Genomic DNA, 22795 nt, shown 5'->3' with positions numbered 1-22795 from the left:
ATTAATAAAAAGTACCTTTTAAGTTACTAAAATTAGTTAAAAATGCACAGCTATGCACGTTTTTTTGTCGCATTGTTATCCTAGCCCGCAATAAACTCGACTTTCGGCATCATGCATTCCGAACTTTCTAAGAAATTCGTTCTTTTGTTTACAAATTGGGATTGCTTGCATGTGTAGGCTGTTTTTGACCATAACTATTAGGAGAAGGAGTCATGGCTTATTATCTGTCGTGTATGGTAACTTTTTGGCCACCCTGTAGTTACATACTCATAAACTTTACTAAGTTCTGAATCATTTCGGGTATGGAATGCTATATCTCTAAAATCCAATGGTGGGTTTTCAGTAAAACTTAAAAAATTTAAAGTGTCATCAACTTCGGCTTCTTCTGGCAAAGGTAAACTTGATAATGCATCAGCATTTCCTAACAAGGTTCCCTTCCTGTAGACAATATCATAAGTATAACCAGACAGCAAAAGAGCCCTCCTCTGAAGTCTGGCATTAGCAGTGACTGGTATTCTTTTTAAAGGATCAAAAATAAACTTCAAAGGTTGATGATCAGTTACTAAAATAAAGCTTCGTCCATATAAAAATTTATGGAATTTTTTAATTGCAAAAATTATGGCTAATGCCTCTTTCTCTATGCTCGTAGCAATCTAAAATACTGTTTTCTTTAATTACCTTACCTAAATTACATCGTCGATAAAACATTTGACATTTTTCAATCCTAGTAAAATTTGGTCCATGGCACATTGCACAGGCCCGCTGGATACCCCAAATTGCAAATGATTTGGTCTAAATAAACCCAGATGAGTATTTATAGTTGTAGTAGTAAAAGTAACTGTTGGTACGCCCCTGTTAAATCTAAAACACAAAAAACACTACCCCCGGTCAACTCAGTGAAAATGTCCTCTGGTAGAGGCAGAGGGTAATGTTCGGTATCCAGTACTTGATTTAAAGTTACTTTATAATCTACGCACACTCTTAATTTCTTATCATTCCTATGCACTAATACTATTGGACTAGCCCACCTACTGTGCTTAACTCTTTCAATAATACCTGCCTTTTCTAATTTTATAATTTCTTTTTCGACCTCCTCTTTTTTTGAGTAAGGAATAGTATAAGCTTTATGAAAGATAGGCTCTGCCCCAGGTTTTAGCTTTAGATTTGCTTTAAAATTTAATATATGGGAGGACCGATCCTTCTCAAACACTTTTTTAAAATTATTTCTTACCTCATCAATCAATTTCTTAATTAAATGTTTTTCATTTTCATCCCCTACAATTTTCTTAATTTCAAAATACTTTTGCCAACTTGGAAAAATAATCTTTAGCCAATTTCTACCAATAAGAGGTTGAAAATACTTATCACAATCTATAACTGTCAAATACAATTCTTTCCCGTCACTCTCTAACTTGATAGATCCCATAACCCTTAATGGCTCTCCTGATACAGATTTTAACTTATAACTACATTTCCTGAGCACATTTTTATCAAAATACTTTTCAAAATCACTTTTATGTATGACTGTTTTGCAGGCACCAGTATCCACTTGTACTTTGATAGATTTTCCATTTTTGAGTGATAATGTTACCCAGGCAGCCTCTTCTTCACCCATAATATGCTGAATACTGCCCAGAACTACATCCTCCTCCTCAGGTTGTTCTATTTCCAAATTCTTCACCACATTTCTGTCCCTCGGACGAAAAAACACTTTGCTGCTACATGTCCCTGCCTTTTGCAAGTGTAACACGTCCAAGTCTTCTTATAACATTTGTCAGCAACATGGTTTCCCCCGCATCTACTGCATTCAGCCTTTTCCTGTCTAGATGGGGAACGCCTCTGCCATGTAACTGTGGCATTTGTCCTTTTTTCTGTACTATCTGAATTTCGCGCTCTGCTACCTTTGGCTGCATATTCTTTGATTCTCTTTCAGCGGTCTCATATGCTCTGGTTATTTTTACCGCTTCCTCAAACGAAAGAGTATCGCCCTCCGTTAATAACTTTTTTATAACTTTTTCATCCGACAATCCACAAACAAGCCTGTCCCTTAGGGCTTCATCCAAAAAGGATCCAAAATTACACAAAGCCGACTTCTTTTTTATTTCGACGATAAAATCATTTATACTTTGATTTTGCCTTCTTTTAAAATTGTAAAACTCGTATCGACCCGCAATGGCTGACTTCCTCACAGTGTAGTGCTTTGATAGAACTGATATAATTTCAGTGTAACTTTTCTTCGCAGGTGTTTTCGGCGACACTAAATTTTTCAGCACGTTATAATATGTTTCCGGCCCGATTAACGTGAGGAGCATGGGTACTTTCATTTTCTCTTCGACAGCATTCACGATTAAGAATTGTTCCATTCTTTCACTGTAATCATTGAAATCCTGTTTTTCTGGATTAAATTGTTCCATTTGCCCAATTGGAGCCATTTTGTCGTTGCCTTTTTTCTCGTCGCCAGTAATATATACTGTGTTAGTAATAAAACCAATGTAAATATATTTGCGTTCTTTATTTTATAACCAATTTCAGATTTTTTCTGTTCACTTGCACACTTTTATCTAAACGTGTTCTGAACCAAAGATTACAACTGTCAACGTGACTTAAACCCAAAAAGTTGCCATACACAGCATTATCTATCCATTATCATATTCTCAGTTGAACATAAACTTTCAAACTGTAAATTATGGTTAGTAAAAGAAAATCACTATAATATATTGACGAAAAAGTTTCGATTTTTCTTCTCTCCATTTAACGACAACTCTATATAACGTCATAAAATGCACAGTCCTTTCAGTGTCGTTATATAGAGTTTACACTGTATATAGCCTTCCTCAATAAATGGACTATCTAACACTGCAATAATTTTTCAAATTGGACCAGCAGTTCCTGAGAATAGCGCGTTCATGTTAGCCCTTTCAAATAATTTTACCCGTTTTTTCCAAATTTTCCTTTATTTCTTCGCTCCTATTAGTCTTAGCGTGATAAAATATAGCCTATAGCCTTCCTCGATAAATGGGCTATCTAACACTAAAAGTAGCATCAAAATCCTTTGCGTAGTTTTAAAGATTAAAGGGAACAAAGGGACATGAAGGAAAAAAGCGACTTTGTTTTATAATATGTATAGAAGTAAAAGAAAAGAAGTGTTTGTTTGCTTTTTGTAGTAGGTATGATAAGGTAATTTTAGTATTAACTTTTTTTACTTTAAAAGAATGTGCTCGGTTCCGCGGGCCACAAGGTAACAGATGGCGGGCCGCATGTGGCCCACGGGCCGCGTGTTGGCCACCCTTGATGTAGTCTGTAGACTAGAGTGTAGAGTATAGAACCAGGATTTTGCCTTTTGATGAGCCACTGGCCAGTTTCATCTGTTGATTTAACTCTCATTTAAGTGTTATGGTGAATTCTGGTGTGTTTCTGCGACCTGCGACCTGCGTCCCTGAGCAAACCCAGTAGGGTTTGCTCAGGGACACAGGTCGCAGGCTCGCAGCCACTATGTTTATTTAGATTGTCCATTATGACATAACATTTTTGGAGCTGGTAGAAAATCCGATAGATGTATCTAGGTAATCTTACTAAAATGCAAAAATATTACATAATATTATGCCAATATATATATATATATATATATATATATATATATATATATATATATATATATATATATATATATATATATATATATATATATATATATAATATGGCTATGTATAAAGGCACCTGAATATTGAGGTTCTTATTACAAATCCTACAAGCTTGAACTTTCAAGTCTTCTTATTGAAGTGATAAATAGATTGATCAAATAATAATAATTAGTAAAGGATAAGATGCGAGCTTAAGGAGCTGTGATCTCGCGGTTGCGTTTAATCAATCCTGCGCAAGTGGATAAACCAGTCGGGCAGCTGCGCGGACGCATGTATCGCCAAGTGACGACACCAAATCACTATATAGTATATTGAGTATTATTTGTTTGGATATCATTCATTTTTATATATCATATCCTTGTTTAATATCTAGGCACTGCCATCGCGCAAGAAGTATTAAACATTCGAGGTTTTAATAATTTGTAAATGAAATCAAAAATTCCGTCAAAATTGGTGTGATCAAATCTATATATTCTATAATATACTATATATTAATACGTGAGAGAAAAACTTTGTAACCCTTTTTACGAAAAATGGGGAAACGTAGGTGCATGAAATTTCGCACAGTTATAGTTTATATGGTGAAGGAGTGCATCGAGCTAATATTATTTTAAAATTGTTTTTATCATATATATTTTTAACAAATAAAACGTTACACACACTACTCAAGAATCTGTCATGTTCTAAGGAAAATGACAGATTCTTGAGTGACAAGCCTATACTTACGAATTATACTCTTTTATTTATGGATGAAGTCTGTTGACAACAAGTTGACAAATCGAAAATGGATTATAGTTTTTTTTATTGAATTTAAGATACTATTAGACAATGCTTAAACGGCCAGTATGAGATCAGATGAGTCCCAGAGACAAGAGTTGAAAAAATATACTATGATAAAGTTAATATTTTTTTACAAAATATAGGTAGTTATAGTCCTAATGTCGTTGCAAGTAAGGTCGAATTTCGACCATTGGGCGATCTCTAGTAATAATAAATCGGTATTTCAGAATTTAATATTTTGGTAATAATAACCATTCCATATTTATACTCCGTGATAGTTGGTTATCTTGGTTAATAAGAAAAATATTGGACCGCAAATTCTATGCTACCTATATACTATAATAGAATAATATCTCGCTTTGTATGAGGAATACAGTAATTTCAATTGATCAGTTTATCCACTCACAGCGAATTACTTAACATTGTTGAGTTTAATACTGTTTACGACTCGGTACGAATGAAATGAAATAAACCTTGAAGAATTATTTGCTCAATGTTAAATATTAATATAATTTTACTCGACACTTTCCTGTTACTTTTTGTACTAAGAATAGACTGTCGGACTCGGAGCTAGCAATTTTTTGCAGCACATAACTAGTAGCTGCCATCCAATATCGACCTAAAATTAACTTAAAAGTTCTGGTTTTAGGTGCATTTTCCATAGTTTTAAATTTCGGTCTATCATTTAGAACAGTGGTACTCAACCTTTTTTAATACGGGCTATAAATGCGTTTTGATTGTCGTATCGCGGGCCGCAGCCCGCAACCAACATTTTTCAGAATAACGTTTTAAAAGTGGAAAATTGTCCACGACTTTCACAACTAAGTTTGCACCATTTTGCCGGTGATAGTACGGGAGCCTTAGAACTTTTTTTTATTACTATCAAGCTAATTTTTTGTGAGTAGCTTCATTTTGACAATTCGAACAACATTTTTATTTGCGAAAAATCTCGAAAGTGGTAGCTAACAGAGATAGAAAGGATTTTATACTTTGAATCGATGGTCTTAAAATATGGACTGTTTTATTTGTAGGACAATGTTACTCTTAAATTACATGACTATTAATCTATCAATATACAAAAGATCAGCTCGTTAGGGTTCCGTTATATAGGGTTCTGTAATCAACAAAACTTGGTTGACTTGGCTAAGCTTGAATTTCAAATTGGTTTAACTTCACGCGGGCCACTGAAAAAGTTCCAGCAGGCCGCAGGTAAGTATAGCTCTGCTTTAGAATATTCATGTAACATACTTTTTTGCGAATCGCAGCATTTTTTGTGACATACAGTACGAGAAAACTTAATATCCTACTTAAAATTATCACGGTTGAAGGTACTTAATAGAGAAAACTTAATATCCTACTTAAAATTATCACGGTTGAAGGTACTTAAGCCTTTTGACAGATATGTAACATAAGGACTGACAGAGGACGAAGTCTCAATAGGGCTGTTTTTTACCCTTTGCGTAGGTTCCGTACCTTTTAAACAAGAATTGCTTCTGGGTACCTATATGTAGAATGTTCGTGCTCATTACCTCGTGTCCCTTATCTGTCATTGGCAGCACAATATCTCACTAAACAATGGCGTTGCCCGTTCCGTTAGCAACCGCCTTGGGTGGCTTAAAATTTCCCCATAATTTACTACACGGTTAACAGCTACGCGATAACAGAGTTAATACCTGAACTTACATACGGCACATCACGATCCCCGTGAACTCGCCCTGGTCATTGTGACGACGAAAAAATTTGTAAAGTAACCCATATATTTACGGCCGACTGTTATTCGTTTATTGATTTACAACTAAGCCGACGTGCCGTTCGCTCTAAAAGGGATTTTATTTAACAGAACTATACCGTCTTTTGTCGGAGGTTGCATAACACCGGCTCGCAGCTCGCAGCTGATTGTTTCGACGTATTCGATGGGCGTCGCCGGCCATTCTGATCCGATTTACAATTCGTTCCGACTTTCTTTACAGACCTCACAATGGATCGTCTGCACTCTGCAGTTTTGTTGCGTCCACCACCCGCCGACACATTCTTCTCGCTTGCGTCCGAATTGCGGAACAGAAGGCGCAGATATAAGCTATTGTTCTTTATGGACGGTTACACTTCGAATTCATCATTTTTGAGAGGTCGTAAATTATTAAGTAATTTATTGAAATTTTAAATTGACTTGAATATGTAAGGTAATTACTAATTATTCTTAAATAGATTCAAATCCAATATTATATAATTTGCCGAAAATCCAAAACAGGATCTTTACATTTCAAAGAGTCAATAAAAAAATAACAATGTTTCTAATTTGAGTTTTAAAACTCGGTCCCATGATGAATGGCTATTGTGAAATATTATTATGTATACGGTATACCCAACAAAACAAAAGATGAATGTCGAATGGACCAAAACAAAACCACATTAGTACCTACTTATCGGCTTCAAATTTCAATGTCTTTATTGTTGTATTTGTTTACCGCTTTTCTTTATTTGAATATTGTGTAGGTACTAGGTACCTGCTCTATAAATATTCCCATGAACCTGCTGCTGAAGCATGCTTATTATATTCTAGCAAAGACATTAGAAGAACTTGAGAAGAATTCATAATTAAGAAATTATGAATATTGTTGCATCTTCTTTGAAAAACTGTAAGGATGCAACAAGAATTATAAGGCTTTCGTGGTTGAAAATTGATATGCGTTGAACATTCCTCATTTTCTACCTAGAGCTACGTCGATGTAATAACGTTTTAGGAGAGCACCAACGAGTACAGACAAATACTTCAAAGACAAGATCATACGCTCGTTGACCCAAGAGCTGCTGTGATGCGGAAATAATATGGAGGATTACGTAAGCGAAGTCGAACATTTTTTATTGCCCCATTAAATGAGGCACACCGCCCACGCTGGGTGGAGAGACTGTAAACACGCAGTGTAAACGATCTCTGGAATACGATTAGCTGTAGATGCAATTTGTCTTGAAATTTATAATCTATACTTTTTAATATTATTTATGATATTAAAAAGCGGCCAAGTGCGAGTTGGACTCGCCCATGAAGGGTTCCGCAGCAGTAACAAGGTTTATTTTAATTAAATTAAAAGGTTTTTGATTTATTTTTATATTTCAGTTGATTTAAATGAAAATTAATTTAAGGTTTACCATATATGACGTATAAAAAAAACTACTTGCTAGATCTCGTTCAAACCAATTTTCGTTGGTAGTTTTTATAGTAATGTACATCATATATTATTTTTAGACTTATCATGCCCCTACTTTAGAAGTTAGAGGGGGGCGGACACACATTTTACCACTTTGGAAGAGTCTCTCTCGCAAACTATTCAGGTTAGAAAAAAATGACATGAGAAACCTCAATATGATTTTTGAAGACCTATTCATAGATACCCCACACGTATAGGTTAGATGAAAAAAAAAATTTTTGTTTCAGTTGTACCCATGGGGACCCCTAAAATTTTTAATAATTTTTCCACTTTTGTATCAAAATCTTAATGCGGTTTACAGATCACATCTAGTTACCAATTTTCAATGGTATAGCTCTAATAGTTTCGGAGGAAAGTGGCTGTGACATACGGACGGACAGACAGACAGTCAGACAGACAGACATGGCGAATCTATAAGGGTTCCGTTTTTTGCCATTTGGCTACGGAACCCTAAAAAGTATAGATTATAGAAGCTTTAGCGGAAGAGTTTTTTAGTTTGTTTGTTTGAACGCGCTAATCTCAGGAACTATTGGTCCGATTTGAAAAAATCTTTCAGTGTTAGATAGCTCATTTATCGAGGAAGGTCATAGGCTATATTTTATCACGCTAAGACTAATAGGAGCGAAGAAATAGAGGAAAATATGTAAAAAACCGGGGAAATTGGCTTCCCAGTTCGATCCTTTTTTCACCTTTTTGGTACCACGGAGTTAGAGATTAATTTTATTTTTAATGCCTTTTGTAGTGTAACCAGCCTATTTCAGGTCCTAGGTCCTTTTGTTGCTTTTTTATTTTTAAAATGAACCTTACCTAATTTTCGTATTATTTATCAGATCATGTGTTGTTTTTTACTGGCCATTATGATTATCTCCATCTATCATGAGTCATGACCATAGAGAAAATAGTAATCTAGGCCAATTTATCAAATCAAAAATAAATAACTTTACCTACCTCAATTCATTGCAATGCATTGCTATGAAACCGGAGTCGTAACTATTAAAACATAAGCCGTGCAGATGAGCTTCGTATCAGCCGTTTAATGTTTTACATGTGCCTTTAATTACTATTTAAATGTCTACTTGACACATTAGTCACAATGTAATTCTGGTAATGTTGAGTGTTGAGAAGTACTTAAAATAGATGAATCAGGTTTCAGTTAGTACCTATAAAAACATCCATACTCGTTTTAATCTTGCGACTCGCAAATTCGCAATCAACATACACTCAATTAATTTATCATGATGTAATACATTTTTAAATACCGCAGCATCATTTTAACACAGACCGTACAGATTTTGACTCGACAAAATGAGTACCAGACTCGAAGTTCAAACCTTAGAATCAACAAAAAGGACCCCATCGTCCATGAGATCCATACGTAATGATCCCAGAATTGTTAGTTTAGTTTAGTAGACATAAGAATTAAGTGCGGTGTGTAGAGGGCTATTAATCATGTAAGTTACAGAGCTTGAGAAATAAAGTGTGTAAAGTGAGGGATAATACACGAATCTGCCGGATGCGCCGAGCGGCGCACTCACATGGCCCCCAGACGGACACAACGAAATGTGGCGATCTCGTTCGTTCCCACACGTTACAAAAGGGAATGAGTCAAGGCTGCTATGCGATTCTAACAAAAAGTATTGAAACTTGCTCCCTCGTATTGCAACTTCGATGATATCTCGATAGTCGATAGTCGATAAACTGAGCCTCGGCAGGTGTTATTGAAAAACTTGACTAGACTGCATTTTTGAGTCACTTTATTGATGCTTTATGAAATGAAGCGAGCTATTTAAAGACGCGTTGCACATCGATATGCGCCTATCTAATTGGTTTTTGTCTCCACATATCTACAAGTCTATCTCGGTGTTTTGCTAAGACGCTAATTAATAATCAATAATTATTATTGATCGTTATCGATATCTCGGCGTGGAGGGCCTGTGGGGATCGGAGCCAATTCGATTTGCTCGGTGCGGACTGCGGAGTATAGGTGTAATCGCGTTGCGGATATTAGCTCTATTCGTGCTTTGATTGAGCATTCCGATTCAGTTGAGACAACTGCCACAGCCCACAGTTACGTATCTCGTGTGAGATTTCACGACGCGGGAAGACATATGGTTCACCAGTTGCCACATTTCAAAACTCAAACTCAAAACTCAAACTCAAACTCAAAATTTTTTATTCAGAATAAATTTTTTCAAATATTCTCTGAACGTCGGGGCTACACAGATGCCTACCACCGGTTCGGGAACTAACCCGGCGAGAAGAACCGGCGTAAGAAACTCGCACGGGGCCATCTTTTTCTAAAAAGATGGAAAATTACAAAAAATATATTATAAAATAACAGTGTCATTATGACTAAATAAAATACAACGAGTGTACAATTATTATACATATTATAATGAAACAGCTCTGCAGGGGGCGACCTTATTCCCATGGTGTACTATCATTCATGAAATCAGTAACTTTATAGTACGCTTTGGTACACAAACGTTCTTTAACAACTTTTTTAAATCTATTAATTGATAGATTTTGAACGATTTCTGGGATCTTATTATAAAGGCGTATACATTGACCTTTAAAAGAATTTTTGACTTTAGTAAGTCTAGTCACCGGAATTTCAAGCTTATGTTTATTACGAGTATTTCTCCCATGGGTATCACATTTTTTCGTGAATTGATATATATTCTTTTTAACATAAATAATACATTTGATAGGACATATTGAGAAGCAACAGTTAAGATTCCAGTTTCCTTAAATTTTTCTCTAAGTGAAGTATTATGGGCCAACTTGTAGATCGCATCAGGCTATTATGCAATCACAGATTCTGAACTACATAATTTAAAGAGAGTGGCAAAATTGCTTCAGAATATTTCAGGAAGAATGAAAGAAATTCTATGACCCCTTAGGTCATAGAATTTCTTTCATAATATTATAGTTTGTTGTTTTGCAACTTTGTGTAGGTATTTTATGTTACTTTTCAAATATTATATTTTAACTAATTATGTTTTGACTCGATGGACAGGAACCGACAGTGATATATTATATTAAATATGAAAATGGATTTTGACTACAAATTACCATTTGTATTAAATTAACAAATGTCCAGGGGTTCCCAATCTTTTTATATATACCACAATATTTTATATTATAAATACCACGTTCTCACAGAAAACCGGTGTGAAACAGCGCTTGCGCTGTGTTTCGCCGAGTGAGTGAGTTTACCGGAGGCCCAATCCTCTACCCTATTCCACTTCCTACCCTCCCCTATTCCCTTCCCTTCCCATCCCTACCCTCCCCTATTACACTATTCCCTCTTAAAAGGCCGGCAATGCACCTGCAGCTCTTTTGATGCTGCGAGTGTCCATGGGCGACGGAAGTTGCTTTCTATCAGGTGACCCGTTTGCTCGTTTGCCCCCTTATTTCATAAAAAAAAACACCTTTAATGATTATAGTTAGGTTAAGCAAGTAAATAATAATAAACAAATATTTAATCATCTGCCTGCTTTGTACAATTCACAATATTATTATTTTATTTTATAATATTTGTGATTATGGATAATGAATAATGATGGAGGATCGACTCACGGCGCCCCTCTTGCCTTTCCACGGCGCGGCACCAGGGCGCCGCCGCGGCGCACAGTTTGGGAACCCCTGGTCTAGACTCTAGAAATTAGTTTCTAGATATTGGTTACGTCTAATTGAAACAAGACTTAAATCAAGTAGTTATCAGTGTTTTACGGTCGTAGAATGTGTGATAATGTGTGAATGAGTGTGGGTACAGAAGACATTAGCGAGTGTATGTAAGTTGGCAGTAGTGCAGCGCGGCTCGCTCGGTCTAGGGCCATTCACCTGAGCGATAACTGGCCTGCTTATTACGTTAACGTGTATTTAGTTCACAGTTATTATGAACTACTTGTCGGTTATTCTAAATTCATCAGCCCGCTCTATTTTCTACTGTTTTGTGTCTTTAGAACCAAATTTTAAATTGGTAAGAGCAAGAAAAATGCACATAATATAATTTATTCTATTTTATATCATATACATAGTATGGTTTTGTCAGAAAATTTTATTATACATCCGCACTATTCATCTCAAATCTTGCCTACCAGGACTTTTTTCAATAAGTACAAAATATACAGTAATGAATCAGCAATATTAAATGTAATGAATAATGATGGATGTTAACGCCTGTCAATCGTCATAATAGCACTACATAGTGATGTTAATTCTCATCGAATGGACGTGATATATTTCTCTAATAGGTGTAACCAAATAATACCGAGTGTTTACTCTGAATGGTGTATTTATCGTTTGATTGGGGTGCAATTCAATATGTTGCGGGGAAGCGATACCTTTGCTTCTCCCCTATTTAACTTCCTTTAATGCCTATTTACGCTGCCACTCGGTTTATACACAGACAATTTATTATGATAAACAATTATCTTTATAAGCCTTCTATTCCCCTATCTTGTAAATGATTTGTGTGCATTTAAGGCTTTATTAATTGTCTTGAGGTTAAATGGAACTTCGTTAATGCGACGCCTTGATAATTTGACTGTAGCGATATCGATTTTTCTCAACAATGACTATAAAGCTAAGAAATTTAAGTCGATTGTCAGTATTCATCATGTCTTTGTCTTTGAATTACCCTTAGCATAACACGATTGGTCAACTTTTATAACATAGAATAATCAATCAAAAAGACCTCTGTAAAAAAAGGGATTCTAATAATTTTGCCAACAGAGGAAGGAGAGTGATTTAAGCTTCCAAAATTTTTACATAGATTATTCCTTTAATTTAGAAGCTTCCTTTAATTTGCCCAGCTTACATGAATTATATTTATTATTTATGGTTTTTACGCTTTAAATTACGCGACAAAAACCATTTTGTCGCTTATGTCCTTTCCATTTCTTGCTGTTCAATTTCTATCATTATACTACAGTACAATACAGTCATTTTAGTGACACTGTAGTGTCGCATCCACGCCTCAATGACAATATAATTATTCCACGTAACTTACTAGTATCCTTGATTTTTAATAAAATCGAAAAAACCAACTGCTTCTTGAGTGATGTGACACAGCGTCACACTCACAAACCACAATCCCCTCCATAATGATACTCCTCAAATGCCAACATACCGTATGGCTCTAGCTAGAGTTCGAGATAATACAGCTTGTCGTCGTCGTGTGTTTCAACTTTAACAAGTTTTGTAAAGTTTGATATGCCACATTCAGTTTGTTTTAACCGCCAAACTATAAAAAAATCACTAAAATTGCAGCCAAACTTTCCGTGTAGACTGTAGAGCTTTTTGTGATATACTTAATTATTTATTAAAAGTGTTGTGGTATATTATCAAGTACGCCATTACTTTAGCAGTTGTTGTACATAAAAGTTTAATGGATAGTATGGTTATAACCGGGCGAATACAAATTGAGTCACGGAAGGGTTTCCCTGCGTGAGTCACTCGCTAGTCGCTGGCCAGCCGCGTGCCGGGGACTCGATAACTTTATCGAAAACAACAGTAACCTTGTTAAAAGAAATGGTTTTAATATAATTGCAAACTTAATGAGCGTCTTAAAGTTATTGATGACTTAAGGAAACCTCAGAGGCAGATCAAGCCAATATCCAATATCCATACTTAAGGCCTGTTTCACCACTTCTTGATAAGTGCCAAATAGGCTATCCACCAGTTAGCTTGACAGGTAAAGTATGGAGAATCTGTTAAAAGCCTATTCGTCACTTTATCAGAAAGTGGTGAAACAGGCCCTTAGGTAGGTTAGAAGAGGTAACAGACATACAGACATACTTTCGTTTGTCTGTATGTCTGTTACCTCTTCACGTCCTAATCGCTAAACCGATTCTGCTAAAATTTGGTATGGAGATAGTGAGATTAGAGTTACTTTGAGTCCCGAGATTAGAGATACTTTTGAGTTTTGGTGCACAGTGCATGTTGCAACGGAGTTGCGGGCGTCAGCCGTCATCTAGTATGATTATAATTTTATCTTAATCCATCAAGCCCCATAAGTTCACCGGTGAGCGAGACACGATAGAATAACAATAGATTTCCAAGAATCCACGATCGAACGATTAATGCCTAATGGCTACTGAGACTGACGCTACTGTCTATGAAAATTTAAAACATCGCATAGTTAAAAATTAAAGTTTGTCTCGTCTTTTATTGTCATTTGACGTCGTGCTTTCTCTCGACCCTGAATCCCTGGCTCGAGATCAGTAGGTGTTTCGATTTCAATTCTTTTCATCCATACAACCCAGGTCTTGTCATAATATCTGCCTTTCGGAAAATTAAAGGTTTTCAAAGAAACTAAAAGATTAACACAGAAACTTAATTGGTACCCAATCCACTTACGCAACTTAAAGACTAGTCGGAACATTAAACAAATTTAATAATGGACGTCTAAAACAAATTGATTAATAGTAGGGAGTTACATGTCAAGTAGAAGGACAGGTCACGTCATCGCTAATTCCCCCACGGTAATGTGAGTAGGGCGACATGTATCGCGGACCTCTGTCCTGGCTGGTTATCTTGATACTTACTGGCTTGTTCAAAATATGTTTCTACAATTATATGTTACAATGACACATGTTTTTATCGCCCCCATCGTTATTTTAACGATGCCTTATTGAGTAAGAATGCCTACTTGAAATTTTGTTTAGTGGAGGTAGAGCTAAGTCCTGGCAGTTGGCACCAAGTCCACGGATTCATAGTTTCGTATTTTCGTTCGTTCGAAAAAAACCCAACTTTAAGCAGATCCTTTATACCATTGTTTTTCAACCTTTTTATGATGCGACCCCCCCGTTGCGTCAATCAGAACAATGCACCAAGTTGTGTTAACGGGTAACACTACGTACTAGACGTCAAAAAAACGTATTATAAGGTTAACAGATAACCAAAATCACGTTACATAAAGCCTTTAAAGCTATCGTGATGTCAAAGAATTGTTCAAAATCGATTATCCCTTTGAAGTTTGAACAATCGCAAAGTCAACATTCTGTCGCATATCGGAGTATATCGGGGAAGCTCATTTAAGTCCGGGCGGGCTCGCAGCGCGGCGTTATTTAAGCGCGCGAGCTACAAATTGAGCCTTTATTTATTCATACAAGGGGAGCGAGGTTGATATGGGTCGGGGTCGTTTGATAAAGAACGCTCGCCGGCCCATCGCTGTATTTCCAGACCCGTGTCAAACGTTCCGCCAAGAATATCAATCAGCGTATACGTGGTCACTGGGCAATAATCGTCACCCTTCACTAATGCTATTCAGTGTGTGATTTTAATCTTTGTCATGTAGATGTCTCGTTCGCGAGGTTTGTTGTTGTAAATACTTCTATTGCTTTTAGGTAGGTAATACATGATTTATGAATGCGTAATTATTTTATTTTTATTCAGCTGTGGGGGATATAAATTACTCAGAAGTAGACAAAACAAACAAGAGTAAGTTCGAGTGTGAGCGAGCATGTTTATAAATTAAAATAGAATAAGAATCCTGGAACTCGAACAAGGAAACAACAAACAATATCTTATTATGACATACGTCTACTTTTTTTGCAAAATTGGGCTTCCACGGTAAATGAATTCGGAGAAGAGCGACACTGAATCATCAAAGCCCGAGTTTTTAATAACTTAATATTATAATTGTGGTATGGTAGGCTGCTAGGAATTCTTATGTTCTCTCGTTATTCATTAAAATTCATTGAACATTCTTGTTAAAATAACGTAAATATTTTCCTGGTCTTAAATCATTAACAGTGGCCAATTCTTTAACAGAGCTCAGTAATCGGTTTTGTGAAAAAATCTACCACATATACTCTAAATACTTTTAGTGGGCTTTCGTTACGAGTAATAACCAATAACACTTCAGGGTAGGGAGATAGCGGTTGCAAGGTGCAAAAGAGTTGGCGTGCTAAGTAATTATCACCACCTGCCTACACAGTACACAGTACACACGCTACCCCAAACGCGGCGAGCAGAACGCGAATCGCGCTAACCGATATCGGGCTCGGTGCTCAGCGGACGAAACCGCAGCCGCGTGTATCATTAAAAAGCAAACAAAATCTGTTTGCGGTCGCGGTCTACCTTAGCGGGCACCAGACCGTGAACGATCGCCGTGAATTATCATGTGAAGCGCTTATAGAGGAGGTCGTTTGCGGAGGCCGAGGTGTAGTAATGTTCCCGAGGCATGCACCACTCTGTCGCCGTAAACGGAATGTTTTATCTGCAAATTGAACTTAATTGCTCCCGGAGGCGCATTGACGCTTATCTTTACTCAAATCGCGTTTCCTACTGCAATGCGGCAATTTCAATCTATCGTTAGCGCACTGCGGATAATTAGATATTTTTACCTTTTCATTGCCGTGTTATTAAATTTGAAATGTGCCTCTGTTGATGTCGGTGTATAATTTTATTAGCTCGATAGGTCGTAACTAACTCGCTACTCGGTTATTATCGTAAATCGTAGCATATACACCTTTGTTAGGTATTAACGATTTTATTTATTTGCTTTATTTTTTGTCATCGTAATCTCACCTTGTTTCAACACCGCTGGGTAATTGTTATCCACCTAATAACATAATATAACAACATTGTACGGTAATAAAATAAAATTAAGAAATAAAAAAAAAACCCCGCCAAACAACATTAATCCTGCTGCAGCATCACCTGGATTCTATAGGTGACCAGCTTCGTATGAATCCAAAGTGGAGGTTTTATGTTTGGGCTCATATTAACGGCCTCATCAAAAAGGACATTGATAGAAATAGTAAACATGAGTATATGATTCTGTTGATAGGAATTATTCTGCGCTATGACCCACAAGTTTAAAAAGCATGAAATAAAATTACATTAAGAAATAAAAAAAAAACCCCGCCAAACAACTTTAAAAAGTAATGAAATAATATTTACTGCCTTTAAGTTCAAATAGGTAATTCTTAACTTGTGTAAAGTAATATTTTAGTCCTTAATTCTTGTCACGGTGTGTCGGGGGACCGCCAAGTAAACTACAACCTACAACTGCCAAGTCGTTGATTATCTCGATTCGGTTCGATCCTTAAACTATAATGTTATGTGAAATCAAACATCTACATAATAGCGGTCCCCCGACACACCTTGACAACCATTAAAGACTAAAATATTACTTTACACAAGTTAGGAATTACCGATTTGAACTAAAAGGCAGTAAATATTATATTGTACGAGGGCTGCTATTTATGTATCCGGAACTGGCCACTTACAAGAACAATATTTAAAAAGTAATTACAACATTTGAAAATAGAACTCTTTGGTTGAAGAATACATTTTGTTTCATGTGACTGTCAATTATTTTTCCATTGTGGCGTCATTTTGAAAATTGCGTGTCTTCATTTGCCATGGATTTAACGCGTGAACATTTTCGTGCAATGATTTACTACGATTTTTGGCGTGGGCTAAATCAACAACAGTGCTTTATTCAACTCACCGCAACTTTTGGAGATGAAGCACCATCAAAAACCACTGTTTATCACTGGTACAGTGAGTTTAATCGTGGGCGGTCTATGCTCACGGATGAAAATAAAGAAGGTCGCCCAAAAACAGCTGTTGTCCCACAAAATATAGATGCTGTGCGGGAACTAATAATGCGTGATCGTCATGTTACATATCGCGAGATAGAGGCGTCCTTAGGCATAAGTATGACGAGCATACATAAGATATTACACGAACATTTGGCTGTAAAAAAAATATGTTCGCGTTGGATTCCGCACAACTTGACAATCGATCAAAAACGGGCTCGTGTCGATTGGTGCAAAAAAATGATAAAAAAATACAACCGTGGTACGTCAAAAGCCGTTTATAATATCTACACAGGTGATGAATCTTGGATCTATGCATATGACCCCGAAACTAAACAACAGTCAACGGTGTGGGTGTTCCAAGATGAGCCGAAACCAACAAAAGTTACTCGTGCAAAAAGTACTTTGAAGCAAATGGTCGCCGGTTTTTTGGAATTAATGGACATGTGGCTACAGTGCCATTAGAGAATCGTAAAACGGTTAATTCTGAATGGTATACGACCATTTGTTTACCAGAAGTCTTCGAAGAAATAAGAAAGGACAACCGACAACGCAGAATCATATTACATCACGACAATGCTAGCTGTCACACCTCAGCTGAAACAACTCAGTTTTTGGATGGTCAAAAGATCGAATTGACTGGTCATCCGCCGTACAGCCCTGATTTGGCACCTAACGATTTCTTTTTATTTCCATACGCGAAGAACAAATTACGTGGTCAACGTTTTTCGAGCCGCGAAGAGGCTGTTGATGCGTTCAAAATGCACGTTTTGGAGATACCTCAATCAGAATGGAAAAAGTGCTATGAAAATTGGTTCCAGCGTATGCAAAAGTGTGTCGATCATCGCGGCGAATATTTTGAAAAGCAATAAAACCATATTAAATGATATATGTTTGTTTCTTTTTTTAATTCCGGATACATAAATAGCAGCCCTCGTATATTCACAAATGTCACGAACTAAAATTAAATATAAAACCCATCAAACGACTACAAGTTGCTAAGGGCATTTCATGAACCAGATAAATCCTGATTGTCCAGCACTGAGCAGGTTGATGATGATGAATTATAGCTAAGAAGACTCTCGATCATGTCAGCTTTCAAACAAAAAAAACTAGATCAAAATCGGTCCACCTGTTTGGATGCTACGATGCCACGGACATATACATACACACACAGACAAACAGACAGACATACAGACAGACACGTCAAACTTATAAAGTTGTAACACCCCTCTTTTTGTCGGGGGTTAATTATTCGAATTAATCCTTATTTATAGTACGTAATGAGGTAGTTACTATGCATATTGCATGTAGTGTTGTATCTGTAAGTGGCTGCTGTGAGCCTTTAATCAAATTAAATATTGATTGACTGAACAGCAGTCAGCGAACCAGGAGGCAGGATCACAGGCGGGCAGCGGGCTGCGAGGGCACGGTTGACTAGCATGCTCTAACGTTCGCTTTTCAGCAAATGTGCTTTCAATCGTTCTCACGAATCACTGCTCGGGGCCCCCGCCAGCCCTCGTCAGTGCACACTCTATTAATTGCTCCCTTGATTATCGACTGTACTTTATGCGAGAGCTCTTAATTTGCACACAGTCGGTATAAGGATTGTAATTGATGCTGCAGTTCAAAACATTTTGGACATTTCATAAATTGAATCTTTTTTAAGCATATTTCACCTTTTAGTTACACGACTTACGTGATATGTCTAAGTTAATTTGGGTTTATTATTAAGATTCTTTTTAACGGGCGATTGGAACACATTCCCAGCATTGCATATCCTGTAGCGCCAGGGCCCAGGATCAGCAGTGGTTCGAATATTCAATATGTCGACTGAATTTCTGGGATAAAATCAAATATGTAGCATGTTATGTAGCATTCAGGACTATCAGATATTATGTACCTCTACAAAAAGAAGGAACCTAATTATAGGTATCTCTTTTTTCTAGAGCTAATCCCCACTTGTTTCACATAGCTTTATTTGCCAAATTGCTAATTAGCTCTACTATAAAATGTTATAATTTGTTACATAGTGTTAATAGGTGGTAATAGGGAGAGCGGTACTGATAGACATTATTTTTTATTGTGGTTGTTTGCATTATAAGTGGGTTAACAAGCCATATTTAGCAGCAAATATGCAACGGTAAAACCGTTGTAGCCATATTTATTCAATTCTTAGTTTTTTTTTTGATATTATACCTACAACAGCTGACATGGTATTTAAATACAATACATATATCGCTGCCCTAGTTCAATAGTAAGATATCTTAAAAAAATCAAAATTGAGATAAGTTTTGTTTCATGTAATAAATATGCTCTTCTGTCCGGTTCACAAATCGGATATTTGGAAAACGCAACCAAAGTGCCTAAATTTCAAGACATTTCAACATATTTTTAGCGACCTTTAGTTCAAGATTCTGACATCTTAAGATATTTCTAAAGTCAGGAAGATTTTTACTTTTCTTTTAGTTCTACACAGAGACTTGTTCAAATGTCCTTATATGAAATTATAAAAATAATTCTATGTTGAGACATCTTAAATTGTATAGGGTGACATCAAATGTATCCAAGTACAAAAAACGGGCAAGTGCTAGTTGGACTCGCCCATGAAGGGTTCCGCAGCAGCAATGAGGTTTATTTTTATAAAATTAAAAATATTTTTGATTTATTTTTATATAGTTTCAGTTGATTTAATGAAAGTTAAATTAAGGTTGCTAGATCTCGTTCAAACCAATTTTCGTTGGTAGTTTTTATAGAATTGTACATCATATATATTTTTTAGACTTATCATGCCCCAACTTCAGAAGTTAGAGGGGGAGGGGACACATTTTACCACTTTGGAAGAGTCTCTCTCGTAAATTATTCAAGTTAAAAAAAAATGATATTAAAAACCTCAATATAATTTTTGAAGACCTATCCATAGATACCCCACACGCATAGCTTACATGAAATATTATTTTTTTTGTTTCAGTTGTACAGACTTAAAATTTTTAATATATTTTCCATTTTTGTATAAAAATCTTAATGTTGACCTACAGACAGACAGACATGACGAATCTATAAGGGTTCCGTTTTTGCCATTTGGCTACGGAATAACGGAACCCTAAAAAGAGGATCCATACAAATTTGGCTACAAATCTTCATTTTCAGAGCTTGCTTTTAAAATGGTGAATACTAGAAGGAAACCAAGGGGCTGCATCTCAGAAAATATAACTCTGGAACGTGCTTATGATGAAGCACCAGCAATGCCAAATCACAAATAGGAAATTGATTTCATTATGTACCTACTGCCTATTTGATACCTAAATGTCATCACAGTTTTTACGAAAGTGTTAAAATTAAGTACAAATAACCAGGAAAATGAAAGCGACAATAGTGATGATGAATGCCTGTAACGTACGTTCAATATGATATTAGAATTAATTAATTTTAATTTTATTTTAAAATTAATAATATAAAACAGCCAAAATTTACTTTTATAATAAAATTATTATAAAAGTTGGCTGTTTTATAAAACTTACCAATTTGTGCCACTATGATCACTATAACATTTAAATAACACCGACTGATTATTATAATAGTTGAACTGACTTGTGCAATAATAATAATAATAAGATTTTAACTGATAATATGAGACTTATTTGTGCAATTCTGATATTAGATAATAAATAATACATTTCTTTACCAAACGTTTCCCCGTATTTCGTCGGACAACTTACATTCTCAAACGTCGATGTGGTGTAATACTAAGATATCTTTAAATTTTGTCGATCTGTGTCTATTTTCCATAAATTTAGAAGCTTGGTTGAATAAATCATTAGTATTTCTTAAACAAAACGAAAAATAGAACTCTATGAGTTACGATATAGACATAATTTTTAAGAAACCATTTTAGAGACAACATTAAAATCACAAAACATTTTTATTTAGTCTGAGTTCAATATAAGGTTATCTCACTATTAAAAAGCCTTAAAACTATTATACAAATATTTTATTTAAATTTAAATATAAACAACTCCCTAAGACATTAAACTAAACTATACTTTTGAAAAATCAACCACATTTCAAATAACAACGAGTTGATTAATGAAAGTAAAATCATAAAAGTATGAATAACTCGAAACATACTTTGTTCAACATATCTTACTGTTGAACTAGGGCAGCGATATATTACATACTTAATTCGAAAATAGTAAGACATAAAAGTACTGTGAACATAGAGCAATTATACCTATGCCTTTTTTTTAATGTTGTGCGTATGTTTAAAGTGTATACTGATTTAAAACCATGAATAAATCGATGTAAAATTAATTTCAGAATAGAAATTTGAGTAATCCATTCAGTAGTAAGAACGTATACATATTTTTATCCTAAAAATATGGGGTAATAGAATACGAGCGCGTTGAACTCGTTTTCTTCGATTCTTGGTGAAAATCTTTTAAAAAATTACATCGCGAAGAATAAGCTAAGGGCGCATACATAGGAAGTTAAGTTAATTGTTTATATTATAATAAATATTTCTGTATGTTATAAACTTTATAACATACAGAAATATAATACATAGATATTTTTAGAGTACACATTTTCTCCCGATTCACCAGAAGAAAGGCGTATGTTTTAATGTCTATGTCTAAAGATCGTTCCAAAAAAACTATAATTAAGGAACTACAGCAAATGGATACAATGTTTTGTATCTGTCAAGGATGTTTGAAAAAAACGCTCGACAGACTTAACTATTTTATAACGCAGTCTAAAAGGGCCCTATTACATTTTCGTGAGTCAACTGGACACATGTTTTTTTTTGTTTTCTATTGTTATTATACTTTTTTTTATTAAAGAGTAGGTAGTAATAACTAATAAGATGTAATTTTGTGCAGCCCCAGCGGCACGGCTCTGAGCACGCTGCCGCAGCTCCGGGACTACCTGCAGACGGCGGGCACGTGCAAGTGCGGCCTGCCCTGCCCGCTACGACCGGAGACCGCCTTCAACTTCGACCCTAAGGTAAGTGGTAGTACCTGTTTTTTTGGTGGTCTGGGGTGGGCCACCAGGGTTTGTGGGACCCTGGGGGCGGTGAAGGCCGCGCCCGGCTACTCTCACTAAAACCCCAACGGTGTTCCTGCTCTTCCGCTTAAGGCAGAGCAACAGGATACGTGGAATACACAACCGCGACCCTGCCAATAGTAGAAACTAGTACCTTAGAGGTGTAAGACGAGTGAGTGGGTGTAAGAGAGAGTGAGTATCTAGAGAAGGAGCCAAATTATGATAACAAGTCGTTGGTTGGGCAGCGGGCTCTTCGTCAGCGGTGCAGTTCTATTGTTAAGACACATTATCAAATCAAATCAAAATACATAATTTTATTCAGAGTGAATTTTTTACGAAACCTTTTCTGAAATATTAATATAGTACTGCGCAGTTCAGTCATACTCACAGAAGAGATAAAAGACGCTTGAGGATAGATACTGCGACTGAAGCCACCGATCAGCGGGCCTAAAAAGGCCACATTACGCAATACTGCTAAAAAGAATTCAATTATCGAATTCTTAGCAGTTCCTCTAAAATTTCGTAAAATGGACGCATTCTCTATCAATACTGCTCCAATTCAATTCAT

The 22795-nt window shown here is 36.0% G+C and overlaps 1 protein-coding gene across 3 annotated transcripts in view; it reads left to right on the top strand.

The window, feature by feature from the left end:
- The window catches only part of LOC121727488 (mucin-5AC-like), a 63311-nt gene that overhangs the window by 2265 nt on the left and 38251 nt on the right, over positions 1–22795 (top strand). For all 3 annotated transcript variants that reach the window (XM_042115367.1, XM_042115368.1, XM_042115369.1), the window contains exon 2: positions 22065–22188. In XM_042115367.1, the coding sequence (XP_041971301.1) occupies positions 22065–22188 (124 nt within the window). The remainder of the gene's footprint in view (positions 1–22064; positions 22189–22795) is intronic.

This window comes from Aricia agestis, chromosome 5 (assembly GCF_905147365.1).
Source record: "Aricia agestis chromosome 5, ilAriAges1.1, whole genome shotgun sequence".
NCBI classification, from domain to species: domain Eukaryota; kingdom Metazoa; phylum Arthropoda; class Insecta; order Lepidoptera; family Lycaenidae; genus Aricia; species Aricia agestis.
The sequence above is the reverse complement of the archived record's forward strand: the minus strand, read 5'-3'. Positions and strand labels throughout refer to the sequence as shown.